The 19,855-nt window shown below is 52.8% G+C and overlaps 1 protein-coding gene across 1 annotated transcript in view; it reads right to left on the reverse strand.

The window, feature by feature from the left end:
• ATRNL1 (attractin like 1) overlaps positions 1 to 19,855 on the reverse strand; it is a 1,189,422-nt gene that overhangs the window by 476,042 nt on the left and 693,525 nt on the right. Inside the window, exon 24 of the mRNA XM_073684631.1 lies at positions 16,834 to 16,991. Coding sequence (XP_073540732.1) covers positions 16,834 to 16,991 — 158 coding nt within the window. The remainder of the gene's footprint in view (positions 1 to 16,833; positions 16,992 to 19,855) is intronic.

Consider the following 19,855-nt stretch of genomic DNA (forward strand, 5'->3'; position numbering starts at 1 on the left):
TGCAGCTCTGGGGTATAATACAGGATGTAACTCAGGATCAGTAATGTAATGTATGCACACAGTGACTGCACCAGCAGAATAGTGAGTGCAGCTCTGGGGTATAATACAGGATGTAACTCAGGATCAGTAATGTAATGTATGTACACAGTGACTGCACCAGCAGAATAGTGAGTGCAGCTCTGGGGTATAATACAGGATATAACTCAGGATCAGTAATGTAATGTATGCACACAGTGACTGCACCAGCAGAATAGTGAGTGCAGCTCTGGAGTGTAATACAGGATATTACTCAGGATCAGTAATGTAATGTATACACACAGTGACTGCACCAGCAGAATAGTGAGTGCAGCTCTGGAGTATAATACAGGAGGTAACTCAGGATCAGTAATGTAATGTATGTACACAGTGAGGGCACCAGCAGAATAGTGAGTGCAGCTCTAGAGTATAATACAGGATGTAACTCAGGATCAGTAATGTAATGTATGTACACAGTGACTGCACCAGCAGAATAGTGAGTGCAGCTCTGGGGTATAATACAGGATGTAACTCAGGATCAGTAATGTAATGTATGCACACAGTGACTGCACCAGCAGAATAGTGAGTGCAGCTCTGGGGTATAATACAGGATGTAACTCAGGATCAGTAATGTAATGTATGTACACAGTGACTGCACCAGCAGAATAGTGAGTGCAGCTCTGGAGTATAATACAGGAGGTAACTCAGGATCAGTAATGTAATGTATGTACACAGTAACTGTACCAGCAGAATAGTGAGTGCAGCTCTGGGGTATAATACAGGAGGTAACTCAGGATCAGTAATGTAATGTATATACACAGTGACTGCACCAGCAGAATAGTGAGTGCAGCTCTGGGGTATAATACAGGATATAACTCAGGATCAGTAATGTAATGTATGCACACAGTGACTGCACCAGCAGAATAGTGAGTGCAGCTCTGGAGTGTAATACAGGATATTACTCAGGATCAGTAATGTAATGTATGCACACAGTGACTACACCAGCAGAATAGTGAGTGCAGCTCTGGAGTATAATACAGGAGGTAACTCAGGATCAGTAATGTAATGTATGTACACAGTGACTGCACCAGCAGAATAGTGAGTGCAGCTCTGGGGTATAATACAGGAGGTAACTCAGGATCAGTAATGTAATGTATATACACAGTGACTGCACCAGCAGAATAGTGAGTGCAGCTCTGGGGTATAATACAGGATGTAACTCAGGATCAGTAATGTAATGTATGTACACAGTGACTGCACCAGCAGAATAGTGAGTGCAGCTCTGGAGTATAATACAGGAGGTAACTCAGGATCAGTAATGTAATGTATGTACACAGTGACTGCACCAGCAGAATAGTGAGTGCAGCTCTGGGGTATAATACAGGAGGTAACTCAGGATCAGTAATGTAATGTATATACACAGTGACTGCACCAGCAGAATAGTGAGTGCAGCTCTGGGGTATAATACAGGATGTAACTCAGGATCAGTAATGTAATGTACGTACACAGTGACTGCACCAGCAGAATAGTGAGTGCAGCTCTGGAGTATAATACAGGATGTAACTCAGGATCAGTAATGTAATGTATGTACACAGTGACTGCACCAGCAGAATAGTGAGTGCAGCTCTGGAGTATAATACAGGATGTAACTCCGTGTCATTCATGGTCCAGCTCCAGTCCTTGTATTTCCATTGTAGGGGGTTCTGTCGCGCTCCTTCCTTGGAGAACTGCTGGTACTTTCCGTCCCGGTTGAGGACTATAATGTCTATATTGCAGACTGTCCCCGATTCCTGGCACTGAGGGGATTCGTCTATGACACAAAGCGGATTTATTTACATCAGGTTCCTCGTGAAGCCGGCTGACACCCTTGTCGATGCTGTAATGGCGGCCATCATTGCTTGTCAGTCAATTGCTGAAATCTTACATAATGACAATTTTTTTCTCTATGACAGGCCATGCTGAGGATTGTAGTCCCACAACATCCTTTGTGGAGGACAGTGGAGATGGTCATTGTGAGGATGGAGAATAAGAATCAAAAAGTGAATTGGAAGAAGGACAAAACTGAGTCCATGAGTGATCGGCAGCTCGGAGCCGCGGCAATTACACAAGACCGAGAGCTGCCAAAACGCTCTAAAAGCCGCCCCCAGAGCTGTGGCCCCCACCGGTGACAATGCGGCCCCCCGCCATCCATCAGATCCAGGGCTGCTGAGAAAGCTTCTTCCCAAGTCTGATTCAAGAGCCCTTGATGAACCGACCCCGAGCTGCTGACGAGAGCAGTGACATTGGGGCGAGATGGATCCTTCATTACACTAAGACTCGCCCCGTCCATTACTGCGCCAGGACGATGGCACCGCAGGACGCAATGTACCCGAGCCGCCGTCTGCTCAATCTGCAGCTGACGAGCCAGTGTCACTGCGGGCGAGGCCGGAGCCCCCCAACACCATCACACCTGGGGGGCCGAGGGGACGGACATGGGAATAACGGCACAAAAACACCAACACTACATCTCTGCACAGTACCACTCCTCCTGTCCTGTATATATACTGCACAGTACCACTCCTCCTCTATATATACACTGCACAGTACCACTCCTCCTGTCCTGTATATATACACTGCACAGTACCACTCCTCCTGTCCTGTATATATATACTACACAGTACCACTCCTCCTGTATATATACACTGCACAGCACCACTCCTCCTGTCCTGTATATATACACTGCACAGTACCACTCCTCCTGTCCTGTATATATACACTGCACAGTACCACTCCTCCTGTCCTGTATATATACACTGCACAGTACCACTCCTCCTGTCCTGTATATATACACTGCACAGTACCACTCCTCCTGTCCTGTATATATACACTGCACAGTACCACTCCTCCTGTCCTGTATATATACACTGCACAGTACCACTCCTCCTGTCCTGTATATATACACTGCACAGTACCTGTTCTCCTGTCCTGTATATATATACACTGCACAGTACCCCTCCTCCTGTATATATACACTGCACAGTACCACTCCTTCTGTATATATACACTGCACAGTACCACTCCTCCTGTCCTGTATATATACACTGCACAGCACCACTCCTCCTGTCCTGTATATATACACTGCACAGCACCACTTCTCCTGTCCTGTATATATACACTGCACAGTACCACTTCTACTGTATATATACCCTGCACAGTACCACTTCTCCTGTCCTGTATATATACACTGCACAGTACCACTCCTCCTGTCCTGTATATATACACCGCACAGTACCACTCCTCCTGTCCTGTATATATATACACTGCACAGTACCACTTCTCCTGTCCTGTATATATACACTGCACAGTACCACTCCTCCTGTCCTGTATATATACACTGCACAGTGCCACTCCTCCTGTCCTGTATATATACACTGCACAGTACCACTCCTCCTGTCCTGTATATATACACCGCACAGTACCACTCCTCCTGTCCTGTATATATACACCGCACAGTACCACTCCTCCTGTCCTGTATATATATACACTGCACAGTACCACTTCTCCTGTCCTGTATATATACACTGCACAGTACCACTCCTCCTGTCCTGTATATATACACCGCACAGTACCACTCCTCCTGTCCTGTATATATACACCGCACAGTACCACTCCTCCTGTCCTGTATATATATACACTGCACAGTACCACTTCTCCTGTCCTGTATATATACACTGCACAGTACCACTCCTCCTGTCCTGTATATATACACCGCACAGTACCACTCCTCCTGTCCTGTATATATACACTGCACAGTACCACTTCTCCTGTCCTGTATATATACACTGCACAGTACCACTCCTCCTGTCCTGTATATATACACTGCATAGTACCACTCCTCCTGTATATATACACTGCACAGTACCACTCCTCCTGTATATATACACTGCACAGTACCACTCCTCCTGTCCTGTATATATACACTGCACAGTACCACTCCTCCTGTATATATACACTGCACAGTACAGCTCCTCCTGTATATATACACTGCACAGCACCACTCCTCCTGTCCTGTATATATACACTGCACAGTACCACTCCTCCTGTATATATACACTGCACAGTACACTGCACAGCACCACTTCTCCTGTCCTGTATATATACACTGCACAGTACCACTCCTCCTGTCCTGTATATATACCCTGCACAGTACCACTTCTCCTATCCTGTATATATACACTGCACAGTACCACTCCTCCTGTCCTGTATATATACCCTGCACAGTACCACTCCTCCTGTCCTGTATATATACACTGCACAGTACCACTCCTCCTGTCCTGTATATATACCCTGCACAGTACCACTCCTCCTGTCCTGTATATATACACTGCACAGTACCACTCCTCCTGTATATATACACTGCACAGTACCACTCCTCCTGTCCTGTATATATACCCTGCACAGTACCACTCCTCCTGTCCTGTATATATACACTGCACAGTACCACTCCTCCTGTCCTGTATATATACACTGCACGGTACCACTCCTCCTGTCCTGTATATATACACCGCACAGTACCACTCCTCCTGTCCTGTATATATACCCTGCGCAGTACCACTCCTCCTGTCCTGTATATATACACTGCACAGTACCACTCCTCCTGTATATATACCCTGCACAGTACCACTCCTCCTGTCCTGTATATATACCCTGCACAGTACCACTCCTCCTGTATATATACCCTGCACAGTACCACTCCTCCTGTCCTGTATATATACACTGCACAGTACCACTCCTCCTGTCTTGTATATATACACTGCACAGTACCACTCCTCCTGTCCTGTATATATACCCTGCACAGTACCACTCCTCCTGTCCTGTATATATACCCTGCACAGTACCACTCCTCCTGTCCTGTATATATACACTGCACAGTACCACTCCTCCTGTATATATACACTGCACAGTACCACTCCTCCTGTCCTGTATATATACCCTGCACAGTACCACTCCTCCTGTCCTGTATATATACACTGCACAGTACCACTCCTCCTGTCCTGTATATATACACTGCACGGCACCACTCCTCCTGTCCTGTATATATACACCGCACAGTACCACTCCTCCTGTCCTGTATATATACACTGCAGTATAGATTGTGAGGTCCTGGGATCTTGGATGATGGAAGTGGTTATCGTTGGGGGATCGGCGGCAGCTGTCGGAGAGGTCTTCCGCTCTTCTCCATCTACCTATGTAGATTTGAGAGTCCTCAGTGGTTGATACCTTTTATTGGCTAACTGAACAGATGGTAACAAGTTGCAAGCTTTCGAGACTACTCAGGTTTCTTCATCAGGCATAGTATAACACAATATCTGAAAAGTCACATATTTATACACAATAGGACACAGAAATAATGTAATAGATGAGACAAGCGACGTAAAGCAGAACTAATACTGTGGGAGAGGGATAAACACAGTTGTGGCTGTAAATATTGGAATAGTTCATAGATAAGGAATGTGAAGGTTTTATTATCCTACGACTGAGGTCTGGTCCAGGGTTGTGATGACCCCACAGGTCTGATGACCACATTCCTTAGTTGATGTAGAATGACATAAATCCATGCGACATATTCATTCCTGCTCTGAAAGTGTCAAAGGTCGTCATGAGTTTATATTTCCAAAGTTTTCTGTGTCTCTGAGATTTGAAGTTACCTTTTAATACCAATAATTTCATGTCCATGATGCTGTGATCAGGGGAACATAAATGCTTGGCCACAGGTAGATCTATTCTTTTTTCTTTTATTGTGTGGCGATGGGTTAATTTATTTAATAGATTTTTCTCCCTGCGTTCCTTCGTGTTTCTCACTGCAGATTGCTGTGTAACTGCAGACTCTTGCGGTGCAGGTGGGATGTAAATATACACCATGACGAGGTGTAAACACGTAGTGTCGGGGGTCGGGTGTCTGCCGCAGTCTCGGGGGATGCTCATTAGGGAGCATAGCACGGATGGATGTAACCGGATTACTGCCCACAAAATGCAGACACGTACCGGATAACATTTCATATATAAAAAGTACAGGGATGGAGGGACGTGACGCCGCGCGGGGGACGGAGGGACGTGACGCCGCGCAGGGGACGGAGGGACGTGACGCCGCGCGGGGGGACGGAGGGACGTGACGCCGCGCGGGGGGACGGAGGGACGTGACGCCGCGCGGGGGGACGGAGGGACGTGACGCCGCGCGGGGGGACGGAGGGACGTGACGCCGCGCGGGGGGACGGAGGGACGTGACGCCGCGCGGGGGACGGGGTGACGTGACGCCGCGCGGGGGACGGGGTGACGTGACGCCGCGCGGGGGACGGGGTGACGTGACGCCGCGCGGGGGACGGAGGGACGTGACGCCGCGCGGGGGACGGGGTGACGTGACGCCGCGCGGGGGACGGAGGGACGTGACGCCGCGCGGGGGACGGAGGGACGTGACGCCGCGCGGGGGACGGAGGAATGTGATGCCGCGCGGGGGACGGCCAATGGGAAGCTGCGCGGGGACGGGGAAACTGACGCTGTGGGGAGACGGGGGTAGTGACCCTGCGGGAGGAAGAGTCACATCGGTCTCAGGACGCAGCACAGGTCACGTAGGAATCGCGCAACTTCATCACTGAGGAATGAAAGTTCTCCACTTTGGCCCTAATTCTACAAGACTGGAGTTTTGTCGGCTGCTTCTGATGAATGAAATTCTGACATAACAGAACTGTGTCTGCAGCTCTGGGTGTGACTAGAGGATAACTGATGATACACCCCTGGATGAAGGCAGGATCCATAAAGTTCCCGTCCTCCTGACCTCCAGGACACAATATAACCCTCTGTGGATTGTGCTCGTTGGAAACATTGTGGCACTTCTGGGCGCCGCCATCATGGCGCAGGAACGGCTCCGGAGCTTTCACTGCCACAATGGCAGAAGAACTGCTGCAGTCAATCGCAGAGGATCGGCAGTCATCTTTCTTATCTATCATTGGTTTTACAGCGTTCTTATCATTGCCCCCCGCGGCTGCCCGCCATGTACATGTATATAGTGTGTGTATATATATATATATATATATATATATATATATATATACAGGGTCGGACTGGGGTGTCTGGGGCCCACAGGGGAATTGACTCTAGGGGCCCACCTACAGCCATATGCAAATATCTGTTATCCGCTCTCCCTGTTATAGTGGAGCATTGACTGGCGGCTCCTGCACATCTGCTGGGCGACACTAACTGGGATGGACATGTTTGCATTAAAGGGCTTCTTTGGGTAAAACTAGTGTTGAGCGAGTATGTTCTGTCCGAGTATATATATATATATATATATATATATATATATATATATATATATATACTCGGACAGAACATACTCGCTCAACACTAGTTTTACCCAAAGAAGTATATATACTATACATTGTGTCCATTCGGCCCAGATGGGAACAAGGGCCCAAACACAGGGACCTCAGGGAGGAGCTCAGCCGAGATTGTGGGGGTCTCTAGGGGATTCTGTGTTACCCCCAGCTCACTACCACAGTGGGATACGGGTGTGATACGCAGACCCCATAGGACCACACATGTCAGCGCAGCCCCTGCTGCTCCAGTGTCTGCACAGAAGAGGAATATGTATTATGCTCCTAATACTCTGGTCACATCCAGAGCAGCAAGAAGGTTAATCGAAACAATGAGGATTATGGGAGTAGCGCATCTGCTGTGCAAAGTAGGAGCTGCAGCCAATCATCATCATCATCCATCAGTCACCATTGTCATCATCATCCATCAATCATCATCCATCACCACCGTCATTATCCATCAATCATCATCATCCATCACCACCGTCATTATCCATCAATCATCATTAATCACCATCGTCATTGTCATCCATCAATCACCGTCGTCATCATCATCCATCAATCACCGTCGTCATCATCATCCATCAATCACCGTCGTCATCATCATCCATCAATCACCGTCGTCATCATCATCCATCAATCACCGTCGTCATCATCCTGCACTTTTCCGCTGGTCTTGCTGGCTTCTTTTACTGAAGCTGTAATCCTCTCCTGAAACAAGTCTGTGCAGCCTGGGGGGCAGTTCACTGTGAAATAGGGGTCAGTCAGCATTAGCATAAAGGGTGATGAATCCCGGGGTGTGAATCAGCCTGAGCTCCGTGCATTTTGGGAGCAGCACGGGACCCTCCACAGAATAGAGCTGGGTGGACACTCGACCTGAGATCCCATTTCTATGATGAGCGCCCCCGCTGGTCGAGGAGAAGGTGACTCCATGACAGTAAATGCGGTGACTTTGCCTAATCCGGGTGCAGCTCTGACTAACCCTCTGGATTTTGGCTAAAAAGTGGATTTTGTTACTCAGAAGATTCCCTGCAATGTGGAAGTGAAGATCTCGGCAGATCTCCAAGAACAATCTCCTCACCTCCCGGGATGGAGGCGCTCGCAGATGTCAGCCAACTATAGCGAGAAGTGACGGGGAGAGCTGATTTATATACAGGCCAAGCGAAGAAATAGATTGTGGCAAAAAGCGAGAAGACGATTCTCCGACCACACAGGAAAATGTACGAGGAGCTCAGGAACAGGAGCCCCCCACAGGAGCGCAGCCCCCAACACACGACTACTGCTCCCATCCTCTAAGAAGGTGGAATTACCACATGATTAGGAGAAAAGTCCTAACCACTTCATGTAACCGATCCAAAGTAACATCTTATCCTCCAATCACCTCCAGAGCTGCAGTCAGACAGAGATGAGGAGGAGATGTAGGGCAGTGCAGCACTGTGGAGAGGACGGGTAGGTGGTAGACAGAGATGAGGAGGAGATGTAGGGTGGTGCAGCACTATGGAGAGGACAGGTAGGTGGTAGACAGAGATGAGGAGGAGATATTGGGCGGTGCAGCACTGTGTAGAGGACAGGTAGGTGGTAGACAGATGAGGAGGAGATGTAGGGTAGTGCAGCACTGTGGAGAGGACGGGTAGGTGGTAGACAGAGATGAGGAGGAGATGTAGGGCGGTGCTGCACTGTGGAGAGGAAGAGTAGGTGGTAGACAGAGATGAGGAGGAGATGTAGGGCAGTGCAGCACTGTGGAGAGGATGGGTAGGTGGTAGACAGAGATGAGGAGGAGATGTAGGGTGGTGCAGCACAGTGGAGAGGGCGGGTAGGTGGTAGACAGAAATGAGGAGGAGATGTAGGGCGGTGCAGCACTGTGGAGAGGATGGGTATGTGGTAGACAGAGATGAGGAGGAGATGTAGGGTGGCGCAGCACAGTGGAGAGGGCGGGTAGGTGGTAGACAGAGATGAGGAGGAGATGTAGGGTGGTGCAGCACTGTAGAGAGGAAGGGTAGGCGGTAGACAGAGATGAGGAGGAGATGTAGGGCGGTGCAGCACTGTGGAGAGGACGGGTAGGTGGTAGACAGATGAGGAGGAGATGTAGGGCGGTGCAGCACTGTGGAGAGGATGGGTAAGTGGTAGACAGAGATGAGGAGGAGATGTAGGGCGGTGCAGCATTGTGGAGAAGACGGGTAGGTGGTAGACAGATGAGGAGGAGATATTGGGCGGTGCAGCACTGTGGAGAGGATGGGTAGGTGGTAGACAGAGATGAGGAGGAGATGTAGGGCGGTGCAGCACTGTGGAGAGGACGGGTAGATGGTAGACAGATGAGGAGGAGATATTGGGCGATGCAGCACTGTGGAGAGGACGCGTAAATGGTAGACAGAGATGAGGAGGAGATGTAGGGCGGTGCAGCACTGTGGAGAGGAAGGGTAGGTGGTAGACAGAGATGAGGAGGAGATGTAGGGCGGTGCAGCACTGTGGAGAGGATGGGTAGGTGGTAGACAGATGAGGAGATATTGGGCGGTGCAGCACTGTGGAGAGGATGGGTAAATGGTAGACAGAGATGAGGAGGAGATGTAGGGCGGTGCAGCACTGTGGAGAGGATGGGTAGGTGGTAGACTGAGATGAGGAGATGTAGGGCGGTGCAGCACTGTGGAGAGGATGGGTAGGCGGTAGACTGAGATGAGGAGATGTAGGGTGGTGCAGCACAGTGGAGAGGATGGGTAGGTGGTAGACAGAGATGAGGAGGAGATGTAGGGTGGTGCAGCACTGTGGAGAGGGCGGGTAGGTGGTAGACAGAGATGAGGAGGAGATGTAGGGTGGTGCAGCACTGTAGAGAGGAAGGGTAGGTGGTAGACAGAGATGAGGAGGAGATGTAGGGCGGTGCAGCACTGTGGAGAGGACGGGTAGGTGGCAGATAGAGATGTGGAGGAGATGTAGGGCGGTGCTGCACTGTGGAGAGGACAGGTAGGTGGCAGATAGATATGAGGAGGAGATGTAGGGCGGTGCAGCAATGTGGAGAGGACGGGTAGGTGGTAGACAGAGATGAGGAGGAGATGTAGGGCGGTCCAGCACTGTGGAGAGGACAGGTAGGTGGTAGACAGAGATGAGGAGGAGATGTAGGGCAGTGCAGCACTGTGGAGAGGACGGGTAGGTGGCAGATAGAGATGTGGAGGAGATGTAGGGCGGTGCTGCACTGTGGAGAGGACGGGTAGGTGGCAGATAGATATGAGGAGGAGATGTAGGGCGGTGCAGCAATGTGGAGAGGACAGTAGGTGGCAGATAGAGATGAGGAGGAGATGTAGGGTGGTGCAGCTCTGTGGAGAGGACGGGTAGGTGGCAGATAGAGATGAGGAGGAGATGTAGGGCGATGCAGCACTGTGGAGAGGACGGGTAGGTGGCAGATAGAGATGAGGAGGAGATGTAGGGCGGTGCAGCACTGTGGAGAGGACGGGTAGGTGGCAGATAGAGATGAGGAGGAGATGTAGGGCGGTGCAGCACTGTGGAGAAGACGAGTAGGTGGCAGATAGAGATGTGGAGGAGATGTAGGGCGGTGCTGCACTGTGGAGAGGACAGGTAGGTGGCAGATAGATATGAGGAGGAGATGTAGGGCGGTGCAGCAATGTGGAGAGGACGGGTAGGTGGCAGATAGATATTAGGAGGAGATGTAGGGCGGTGCAGCAATGTGGAGAGGACAGTAGGTGGCAGATAGATATGAGGAGGAGATGTAGGGCGGTGCAGCAATGTGGAGAGGACAGTAGGTGGCAGATAGAGATGAGGAGGAGATGTAGGGTGGTACAGCACTGTGGAGAGGATGGGTAGGTGGCAGATAGAGATGAGGAGGAGATGTAGGGCGGTGCAGCACTGTGGAGAGGACGGGTAGGTGGTAGACAGAGATGAGGGAAGAGATATAGGGCGGTGCAGCACTGTGGAGAGGATGGGTAGGTGGTAGACAGAGATGAGGAGGTGATGTAGGGCGGTGCAGCACAGTGGAGAGGACGGGTAGGTGGTAGACAGAGATGAGGAGGAGATGTAGGGCGGTGCTGCACTGTGGAGAGGACGGGTAGGTGGCAGATAGAGATGAGGAGATGTAGGGCGGTGCTGCACTGTGGAGAGGACAGGTAGGTGGCAGATAGATATGAGGAGGAGATGTAGGGTGGTGCAGCACTGTGGAGAGGACGGGTAGGTGGTAGACAGAGATGAGGGAAGAGATATAGGGCGGTGCAGCACTGTGGAGAGGATGGGTAGGTGGTAGACAGAGATGAGGAGGAGATGTAGGGCGGTGCAGCACAGTGGAGAGGACGGGTAGGTGGTAGACAGAGATGAGGGAAGAGATATAGGGCGGTGCAGCACTGTGGAGAGGATGGGTAGGTGGTAGACAGAGATGAGGAGGAGATGTAGGGCGGTGCAGCACAGTGGAGAGGACGGGTAGGTGGTAGACAGAGATGAGGAGGAGATGTAGGGCGGTGCTGCACTGTGGAGAGGACAGGTAGGTGGCAGATAGATATGAGGAGGAGATGTAGGGTGGTGCAGCTCTGTGGAGAGGACGGGTAGGTGGCAGATAGAGATGAGGAGGAGATGTAGGGCGATGTAGCACTGTGGAGAGGACGGGTAGGTGGCAGATAGAGATGAGGAGGAGATGTAGGGCGGTGCAGCACTGTGGAGAGGACGGGTAGGTGGCAGATAGAGATGAGGAGGAGATGTAGGGCGGTGCTGCACTGTGGAGAGGACAGGTAGGTGGCAGATAGATATGAGGAGGAGATGTAGGGTGGTGCAGCTCTGTGGAGAGGACGGGTAGGTGGCAGATAGAGATGTGGAGGAGATGTAGGGCGGTGCTGCACTGTGGAGAGGACAGGTAGGTGGCAGATAGATATGAGGAGGAGATGTAGGGCGGTGCAGCAATGTGGAGAGGACGGGTAGGTGGCAGATAGATATGAGGAGGAGATGTAGGGCGGTGCAGCAATGTGGAGAGGACAGTAGGTGGCAGATAGATATGAGGAGGAGATGTAGGGCGGTGCAGCAATGTGGAGAGGACAGTAGGTGGCAGATAGAGATGAGGAGGAGATGTAGGGCGGTGCAGCAATGTGGAGAGGACGGGTAGGTGGTAGACAGAGATGAGGAGGAGATGTAGGGCGGTCCAGCACTGTGGAGAGGACAGGTAGGTGGTAGACAGAGATGAGGAGGAGATGTAGGGCAGTGCAGCACTGTGGAGAGGACGGGTAGGGTGACAGATGAGGAGGAGATGTAGGGCAGTGCAGCACTGTGGAGAGGATGGGTAGGTGGTAGACAGAGATGAGGGAGAAGATGTAGGATGCAGCAATGTGGAGAGGACAGTAGGTGGCAGATAGAGATGAGGAGGAGATGTAGGGTGGTGCAGCTCTGTGGAGAGGACGGGTAGGTGGCAGATAGAGATGAGGAGGAGATGTAGGGCGATGTAGCACTGTGGAGAGGACGGGTAGGTGGCAGATAGAGATGAGGAGGAGATGTAGGGCGGTGCAGCACTGTGGAGAGGACGGGTAGGTGGCAGATAGAGATGAGGAGGAGATGTAGGGCGGTGCAGCACTGTGGAGAAGACGGGTAGGTGGCAGATAGAGATGTGGAGGAGATGTAGGGCGGTGCTGCACTGTGGAGAGGACAGGTAGGTGGCAGATAGATATGAAGAGGAGATGTAGGGCGGTGCAGCAATGTGGAGAGGACGGGTAGGTGGTAGACAGAGATGAGGAGGAGATGTAGGGCGGTCCAGCACTGTGGAGAGGACAGGTAGGTGGTAGACAGAGATGAGGAGGAGATGTAGGGCAGTGCAGCACTGTGGAGAGGACGGGTAGGTGGCAGATAGATATGAGGAGGAGATGTAGGGCGGTGCAGCAATGTGGAGAGGACAGTAGGTGGCAGATAGAGATGAGGAGGAGATGTAGGGTGGTGCAGCTCTGTGGAGAGGACGGGTAGGTGGCAGATAGAGATGAGGAGGAGATGTAGGGCGGTCCAGCACTGTGTAACACTTTGTGCGTGAGATTGATAAGTTAATATCAGACTCTTTTATGGATGGGTACTAATACAATATCTGGCACAGGATGGAGGCATCGGTGTAGTGGCTGGACAGGATTATCATCCTGGCTGCTGCGTTCAGGACGGATTGGAGAGGGGAGACTGATCAGTAGAGAGCTGCGATAGTCCAGACGAGAATGAATAAGAGCGACAGTAGGAGGTTTTGCGGAGTCAAGGGTGAGAAAAGGTCGAATTCTGGAGATGTTTTTGAGGTGTAGATGACATCAGCGAGTGATCGGATATAGGGAATTAGGCCACGGCTCCACTATCAGTATCTGGTCAGTATTTGGTCAGTATTCGGTCAGTATTTTTTCTCAGGAGTTGGAGTCAAAACCAGGTGAGGAACAATCAGAGAAAAGGTAAAATAGAAACAAGTCACCAATTCTGCATTTATCACCCACTGCTGAGAACAAATACTGACCGAATACTGACCAGATACTGATAGTGGGGCCGTGGGCTAAAGGAAAGATCTGTACCAAATATAACCCCCGGACAGCGGACGTGCTGCAGGGAGTAATGGTGGATCCACACATGGAGATGGTGATATCGGGATATATGAAGGTTGGTGGAGGAGGAAACATGAGGATTCAGTGTCAGACAGAGGGAGGACAATCACTGTATTAATAGGGGGTGATGTCAGGATGATGACGACATTGATGATGAGGAGGAGGATGAAGGGGAGGATGATAATGATGATGAGGATGATGAGTAGGAGGATGAGGAGGATGATGAGGAGGAGGAGGATGAGGAGTAGGAAGATGATGATGAGGAGGATGATGAGGAGAAGGAGGATGAGGAGGAGGATGATGAGGAGAAGGAGGATGAGGAGGAGGATGATGAGGAGAAGGAGGATGAGGAGGAGGATGATGAGGAGGATGACAATGATGATGATGGTGATGATGACTGCAGCGTTCCCTTTGCTGTAGCTCAGGTGCAGGACACTGACAGACGTTTGTCCCAAGGTGACCGACATGAGAGTTCCCGGAGGGGGCGCCGCGGCCGAGTGCTGACATCAGCGAGAACCAGACGGCGATGGATTTATTGCGGCTCTTAGGCTGATGAGCGGCAACGAGCGATCACTGCAAACAGTCAATTATCAACGAGACGCTCACAAGGGGGAGAACGCGGGGGAGAGACCAAGCCAAGACCCCCAAATAATGCTCCCCCAGATATTCCCATACAGCATGGTCTGCCCCCAGGCCACCTGAAGACCACCTCAGGATCCCACAGATAACCGCATCCCATCCTGCGCCTCCTGGTTCATGAACAGATCTGTAGGAGAGCTGACACCTCCGGTGGGAGCTGTGAGGGGTAACACTGTTTGTCAGACAGGGGTCCCAGGATTTCTGATTTTCAAGGGTACATGTCCTGACACATTGCCGCACATCATTCCTTTCCGTTTTTATCATTTGCCGCCGTGATCACAATTTTGCATTTTTTATTATCAGTGTCCACAAATTAAAAAATAAGACCCCTGTAATGTCGACGTCTCCGGGGAATTTTTATATAAAAAAAGAGCGATGGCGGGCGACTCGCCCGTGACCGAGACGCGATCCGCTGCGGTGCTGCGTATGGTGAATATTGATGACCATGTGAGGTCCGGGTGCAGGGGCCGCCGCCGATTCCAGGAAGATGATCGGTTTACGGGCTCAACCTGCACAATGGGGGAGGGGTGACGGGACCGGTGCCAGGGGGCAGAGAAGATGGCGGTGATCCAAGAACTCGTAGAAACCCTGAGGAGTCTGAACTGGAGAAGTGATTTCTACAAATACAAGGACACAAGCGGCAGGCGACGGCGATCATGTGACCACTGAGCAACAGGCGGGCGACCGCGATCATGTGACCACTGAGCAACCGGGCGGGCGACCGCGATCATGTGACCACTGAGCAACAGGCGGGCGACCGCGATCATGTGACCACTGAGCAACAGGCGGGCGACCGCGATCATGTGACCACTGAGCAACCGGCGGGCGACCGCGATCATGTGACCACTGAGCAACAGGCGGGCGACCGCGATCATGTGACCACTGAGCAACAGGCGGGCGACCGCGATCATGTGACCACTGAGCAACAGGCGGGCGACCGCGATCATGTGACCACTGAGCAACCGGCGGGCGACCGCGATCATGTGACCACTGAGCAACAGGCGGGCGACCGCGATCATGTGACCACTGAGCAACAGGCGGGCGACCGCGATCATGTGACCACTGAGCAACAGGCGGGCGACCGCGATCATGTGACCACTGAGCAACAGGCGGGCGACCGCGATCATGTGACCACTGAGCAACAGGCGGGCGACCGCGATCATGTGACCACTGAGCAACAGGCGGGCGACCGCGATCATGTGACCACTGAGCAACTGGCGGGCGACCGCGATCATGTGACCACTGAGCAACCGGCGGGCGACCGCGATCATGTGACCACTGAGCAACCGGCGGGTGACCGCGATCATGTGACCACTGAGCAACAGGCGGGCGACCGCGATCATGTGACCACTGAGCAACAGGCGGGCGACCGCGATCATGTGACCACTGAGCAACAGGCGGGCGACCGCGATCATGTGACCACTGAGCAACAGGCGGGCGACCGCGATCATGTGACCACTGAGCAACAGGCGGGCGACCGCGATCATGTGACCACTGAGCAACAGGCGGGCGACCGCGATCATGTGACCACTGAGCAACAGGCGGGCGACCGCGATCATGTGACCACTGAGCAACCAGCAGAATTGAGATTCTGGTCTGGTTTTTATCCGAAGTCAAGGCTCGTTAAAGGGTTGATATTGACTTTCAGGACTGCTGCTTCCTGTAGGTGGCACTATAGAGTTCTAGTCCTCCTCCTCTCTGAAGAGGCAATTTGCATATTTCATTTCCCAGAGAAGCATTGCGGTTTATAAGTCTCCTCACCTTGGCATGCCAGGCTTGACATGTCAGTCTCTGCAAGGAGAAACGTTACCCCTTGGATGAATGGAAACATGGACTGATGACAGTAAAAGACTGAAAACCTCTCCCGAACCAATACTTCTTACACTGTAACAAACCGTCAGCTGTGAGAAGTCCAGACTTTGCTGCTGCTCAGACTGGATGTTCCCTCACTGCCAGCAAGCAGTGGTCTTCAACACAAAATCCTAAAAACCTATCTGGATCTTCTGTCCACTGAGGCAGGTTTGTTACAATGTGTCTGCGGCACAAATCCCTCACTAACTCCCGTGTATCTGACACACTGTGACGAACTCCCCTGTGGACACTCTCACCCTCCTCATACAAACAATGGACACTTCAATTCGCTGCCTGCAAGCAGCCATCTTACTGACAAACTGAATCAGAGCTTTGCATTATACGCAGCTGTATTTACATGGGACTGCTTTCCTTCGGTGGTCTCACACGGTCGGGTCATGGACACCGGTGGGCGGCAGCCGATGGGGGCAGAGACTGACCTGGATTTTGATTGGCCACGAGAAGTTGCTGACGTAGACGTAGAAGGTGATGTTCGTGTTACTCCGGAAATTAAACTTCTCGCAGGAGAAACTGTCCCGATATTCCTTGATGTGAGACTTGGCCACGAGCGGGACCTCCTCTCCGGAGATGGTGCCGGCTGCAAGAGAACGGCAGAGCGTTAGAGGAGCCGCGCTGGTTATACTGACCGCTCCGCAACGGTACACCGACCGCACCGTTACACCGACCGTGCCGATATACCAACCGCTCCGCAACGGTACACCGACCGCACCATGCCGTTACTTCGACCGTGCCGATATACCAACCGCTCCGCAACGGTACACCGACCGCACCATGCCGTTACTCCGACCGTGCCGATATACCAACTGATCCATAACGGTACACCGACCGCACCAAGCCGTTACTCCGACCGTGCCGATATACCAACCGCTCCACAACGGTACACCGACCGCACCAAGCCGTTACTCCGACCGTGCCGATATACCAACCACTCCGCAACGGTACACCGACCGCACCAAGCCGTTACTCCGACCGTGCCGATATACCAACCACTCCGCAACGGTACACCGACCGCACCAAGCCGTTACTCCGACCGTGCCGATATACCAACCACTCCGCAACGGTACACCGACCGCACCATGCCGTTACTTCGACCGTGCCGATATACCAACCACTCCGCAACGGTACACCGACCGCACCAAGCCGTTACTCCGACCGTGCCGATATACCAACCGCTCCACAACGGTACACCGACCGCACCAAGCCGTTACTCCGACCGTGCCGATATACCAACCGATCCATAACGGTACACCGACCGCACCATGCCGTTACTCCGACCGTGCCGATATACCAACCGCTCCGCAACGGTACACCGACCGCACCAAGCCATTACTCCGACCGTGCCGATATACCAACCGCTCCGCAACGGTACACCGACCGCACCAAGCCGTTACTCCGACCGTGCCGATATACCAACCACTCCGCAACGGTACACCGACCGCACCAAGCCGTTACTCCGACCGTGCCGATATACCAACCACTCCGCAACGGTACACCGACCGCACCATGCCGTTACTTCGACCGTGCCGATATACCAACCACTCCGCAACGGTACACCGACCGCACCAAGCCGTTACTCCGACCGTGCCGATATACCAACCGCTCCACAACGGTACACCGACCGCACCAAGCCGTTACTCCGACCGTGCCGATATACCAACCGATCCATAACGGTACACCGACCGCACCATGCCGTTACTCCGACCGTGCCGATATACCAACCGCTCCGCAACGGTACACCGACCGCACCATGCCGTTACTCCGACCGTGCCGATATACCAACCGATCCATAACGGTACACCGACCGCACCAAGCCGTTACTCCGACCGTGCCGATATACCAACCGCTCCACAACGGTACACCGACCGCACCAAGCCGTTACTCCGACCGTGCCGATATACCAACCACTCCGCAACGGTACACCGACCGCACCAAGCCGTTACTCCGACCGTGCCGATATACCAACCACTCCGCAACGGTACACCGACCGCACCATGCCGTTACTTCGACCGTGCCGATATACCAACCACTCCGCAACGGTACACCGACCGCACCAAGCCGTTACTCCGACCGTGCCGATATACCAACCGCTCCACAACGGTACACCGACCGCACCAAGCCGTTACTCCGACCGTGCCGATATACCAACCGATCCATAACGGTACACCGACCGCACCATGCCGTTACTCCGACCGTGCCGATATACCAACCGCTCCGCAACGGTACACCGACCGCACCAAGCCATTACTCCGACCGTGCCGATATACCAACCGCTCCGCAACGGTACACCGACCGCACCAAGCCGTTACTCCGACCGTGCCGATATACCAACCACTCCGCAACGGTACACCGACCGCACCAAGCCGTTACTCCGACCGTGCCGATATACCAACCACTCCGCAACGGTACACCGACCGCACCATGCCGTTACTTCGACCGTGCCGATATACCAACCACTCCGCAACGGTACACCGACCGCACCAAGCCGTTACTCCGACCGTGCCGATATACCAACCGCTCCACAACGGTACACCGACCGCACCAAGCCGTTACTCCGACCGTGCCGATATACCAACCGATCCATAACGGTACACCGACCGCACCATGCCGTTACTCCGACCGTGCCGATATACCAACCGCTCCGCAACGGTACACCGACCGCACCAAGCCATTACTCCGACCGTGCCGATATACCAACCGCTCCGCAACGGTACACCGACCGCACCATGCCGTTACTCCGACCGTGCCGATATACCAACCGATCCATAACGGTACACCGACCGCACCATGCCGTTACTCCGACCGTGCCGATATACCAACCGCTCCACAACGGTACACCGACCGCACCATGCCGTTACTCCGACCGTGCCGATATACCAACCGATCCATAACGGTACACCGACCGCACCAAGCCGTTACTCCGACCGTGCCGATATACCAACCGCTCCACAACGGTACACCAACCGCACCAAGCCGTTACTCCGACCGTGCCGATATACCAACCGCTCCACAACGGTACACCGACCGCACCAAGCCGTTACTCCGACCGTGCCGATATACCAACCGCTCCGCAACGGTACACCGACCGCACCAAGCCATTACTCCGACCGTGCCGATATACCAACCACTCCGCAACGGTACACCGACCGCACCATGCCGTTACTCCGACCGTGCCGATATACCAACCACTCCGCAACGGTACACCGACCGCACCAAGCCGTTACTCCGACCGTGCTGATATACCAACCACTCCGCAACGGTACACCGACCGCACCAAGCCGTTACTCCGACCGTGCCGATATACCAACCACTCCGCAACGGTACACCGACCGCACCAAGCCATTACTCCGACCGTGCCGATATACCAACCACTCCGCAACGGTACACCGACCGCACCATGCCGTTACTCCGACCGTGCCGATATACCAACCGCTCCGCAACGGT

The sequence above is a fragment of the Phyllobates terribilis genome, unplaced genomic scaffold (genome assembly GCF_046119375.1).
Source record: "Phyllobates terribilis strain yellow unplaced genomic scaffold, ASM4611937v1 Scaffold_5__5_contigs__length_657084704, whole genome shotgun sequence".
Taxonomy (NCBI): domain Eukaryota; kingdom Metazoa; phylum Chordata; class Amphibia; order Anura; family Dendrobatidae; genus Phyllobates; species Phyllobates terribilis.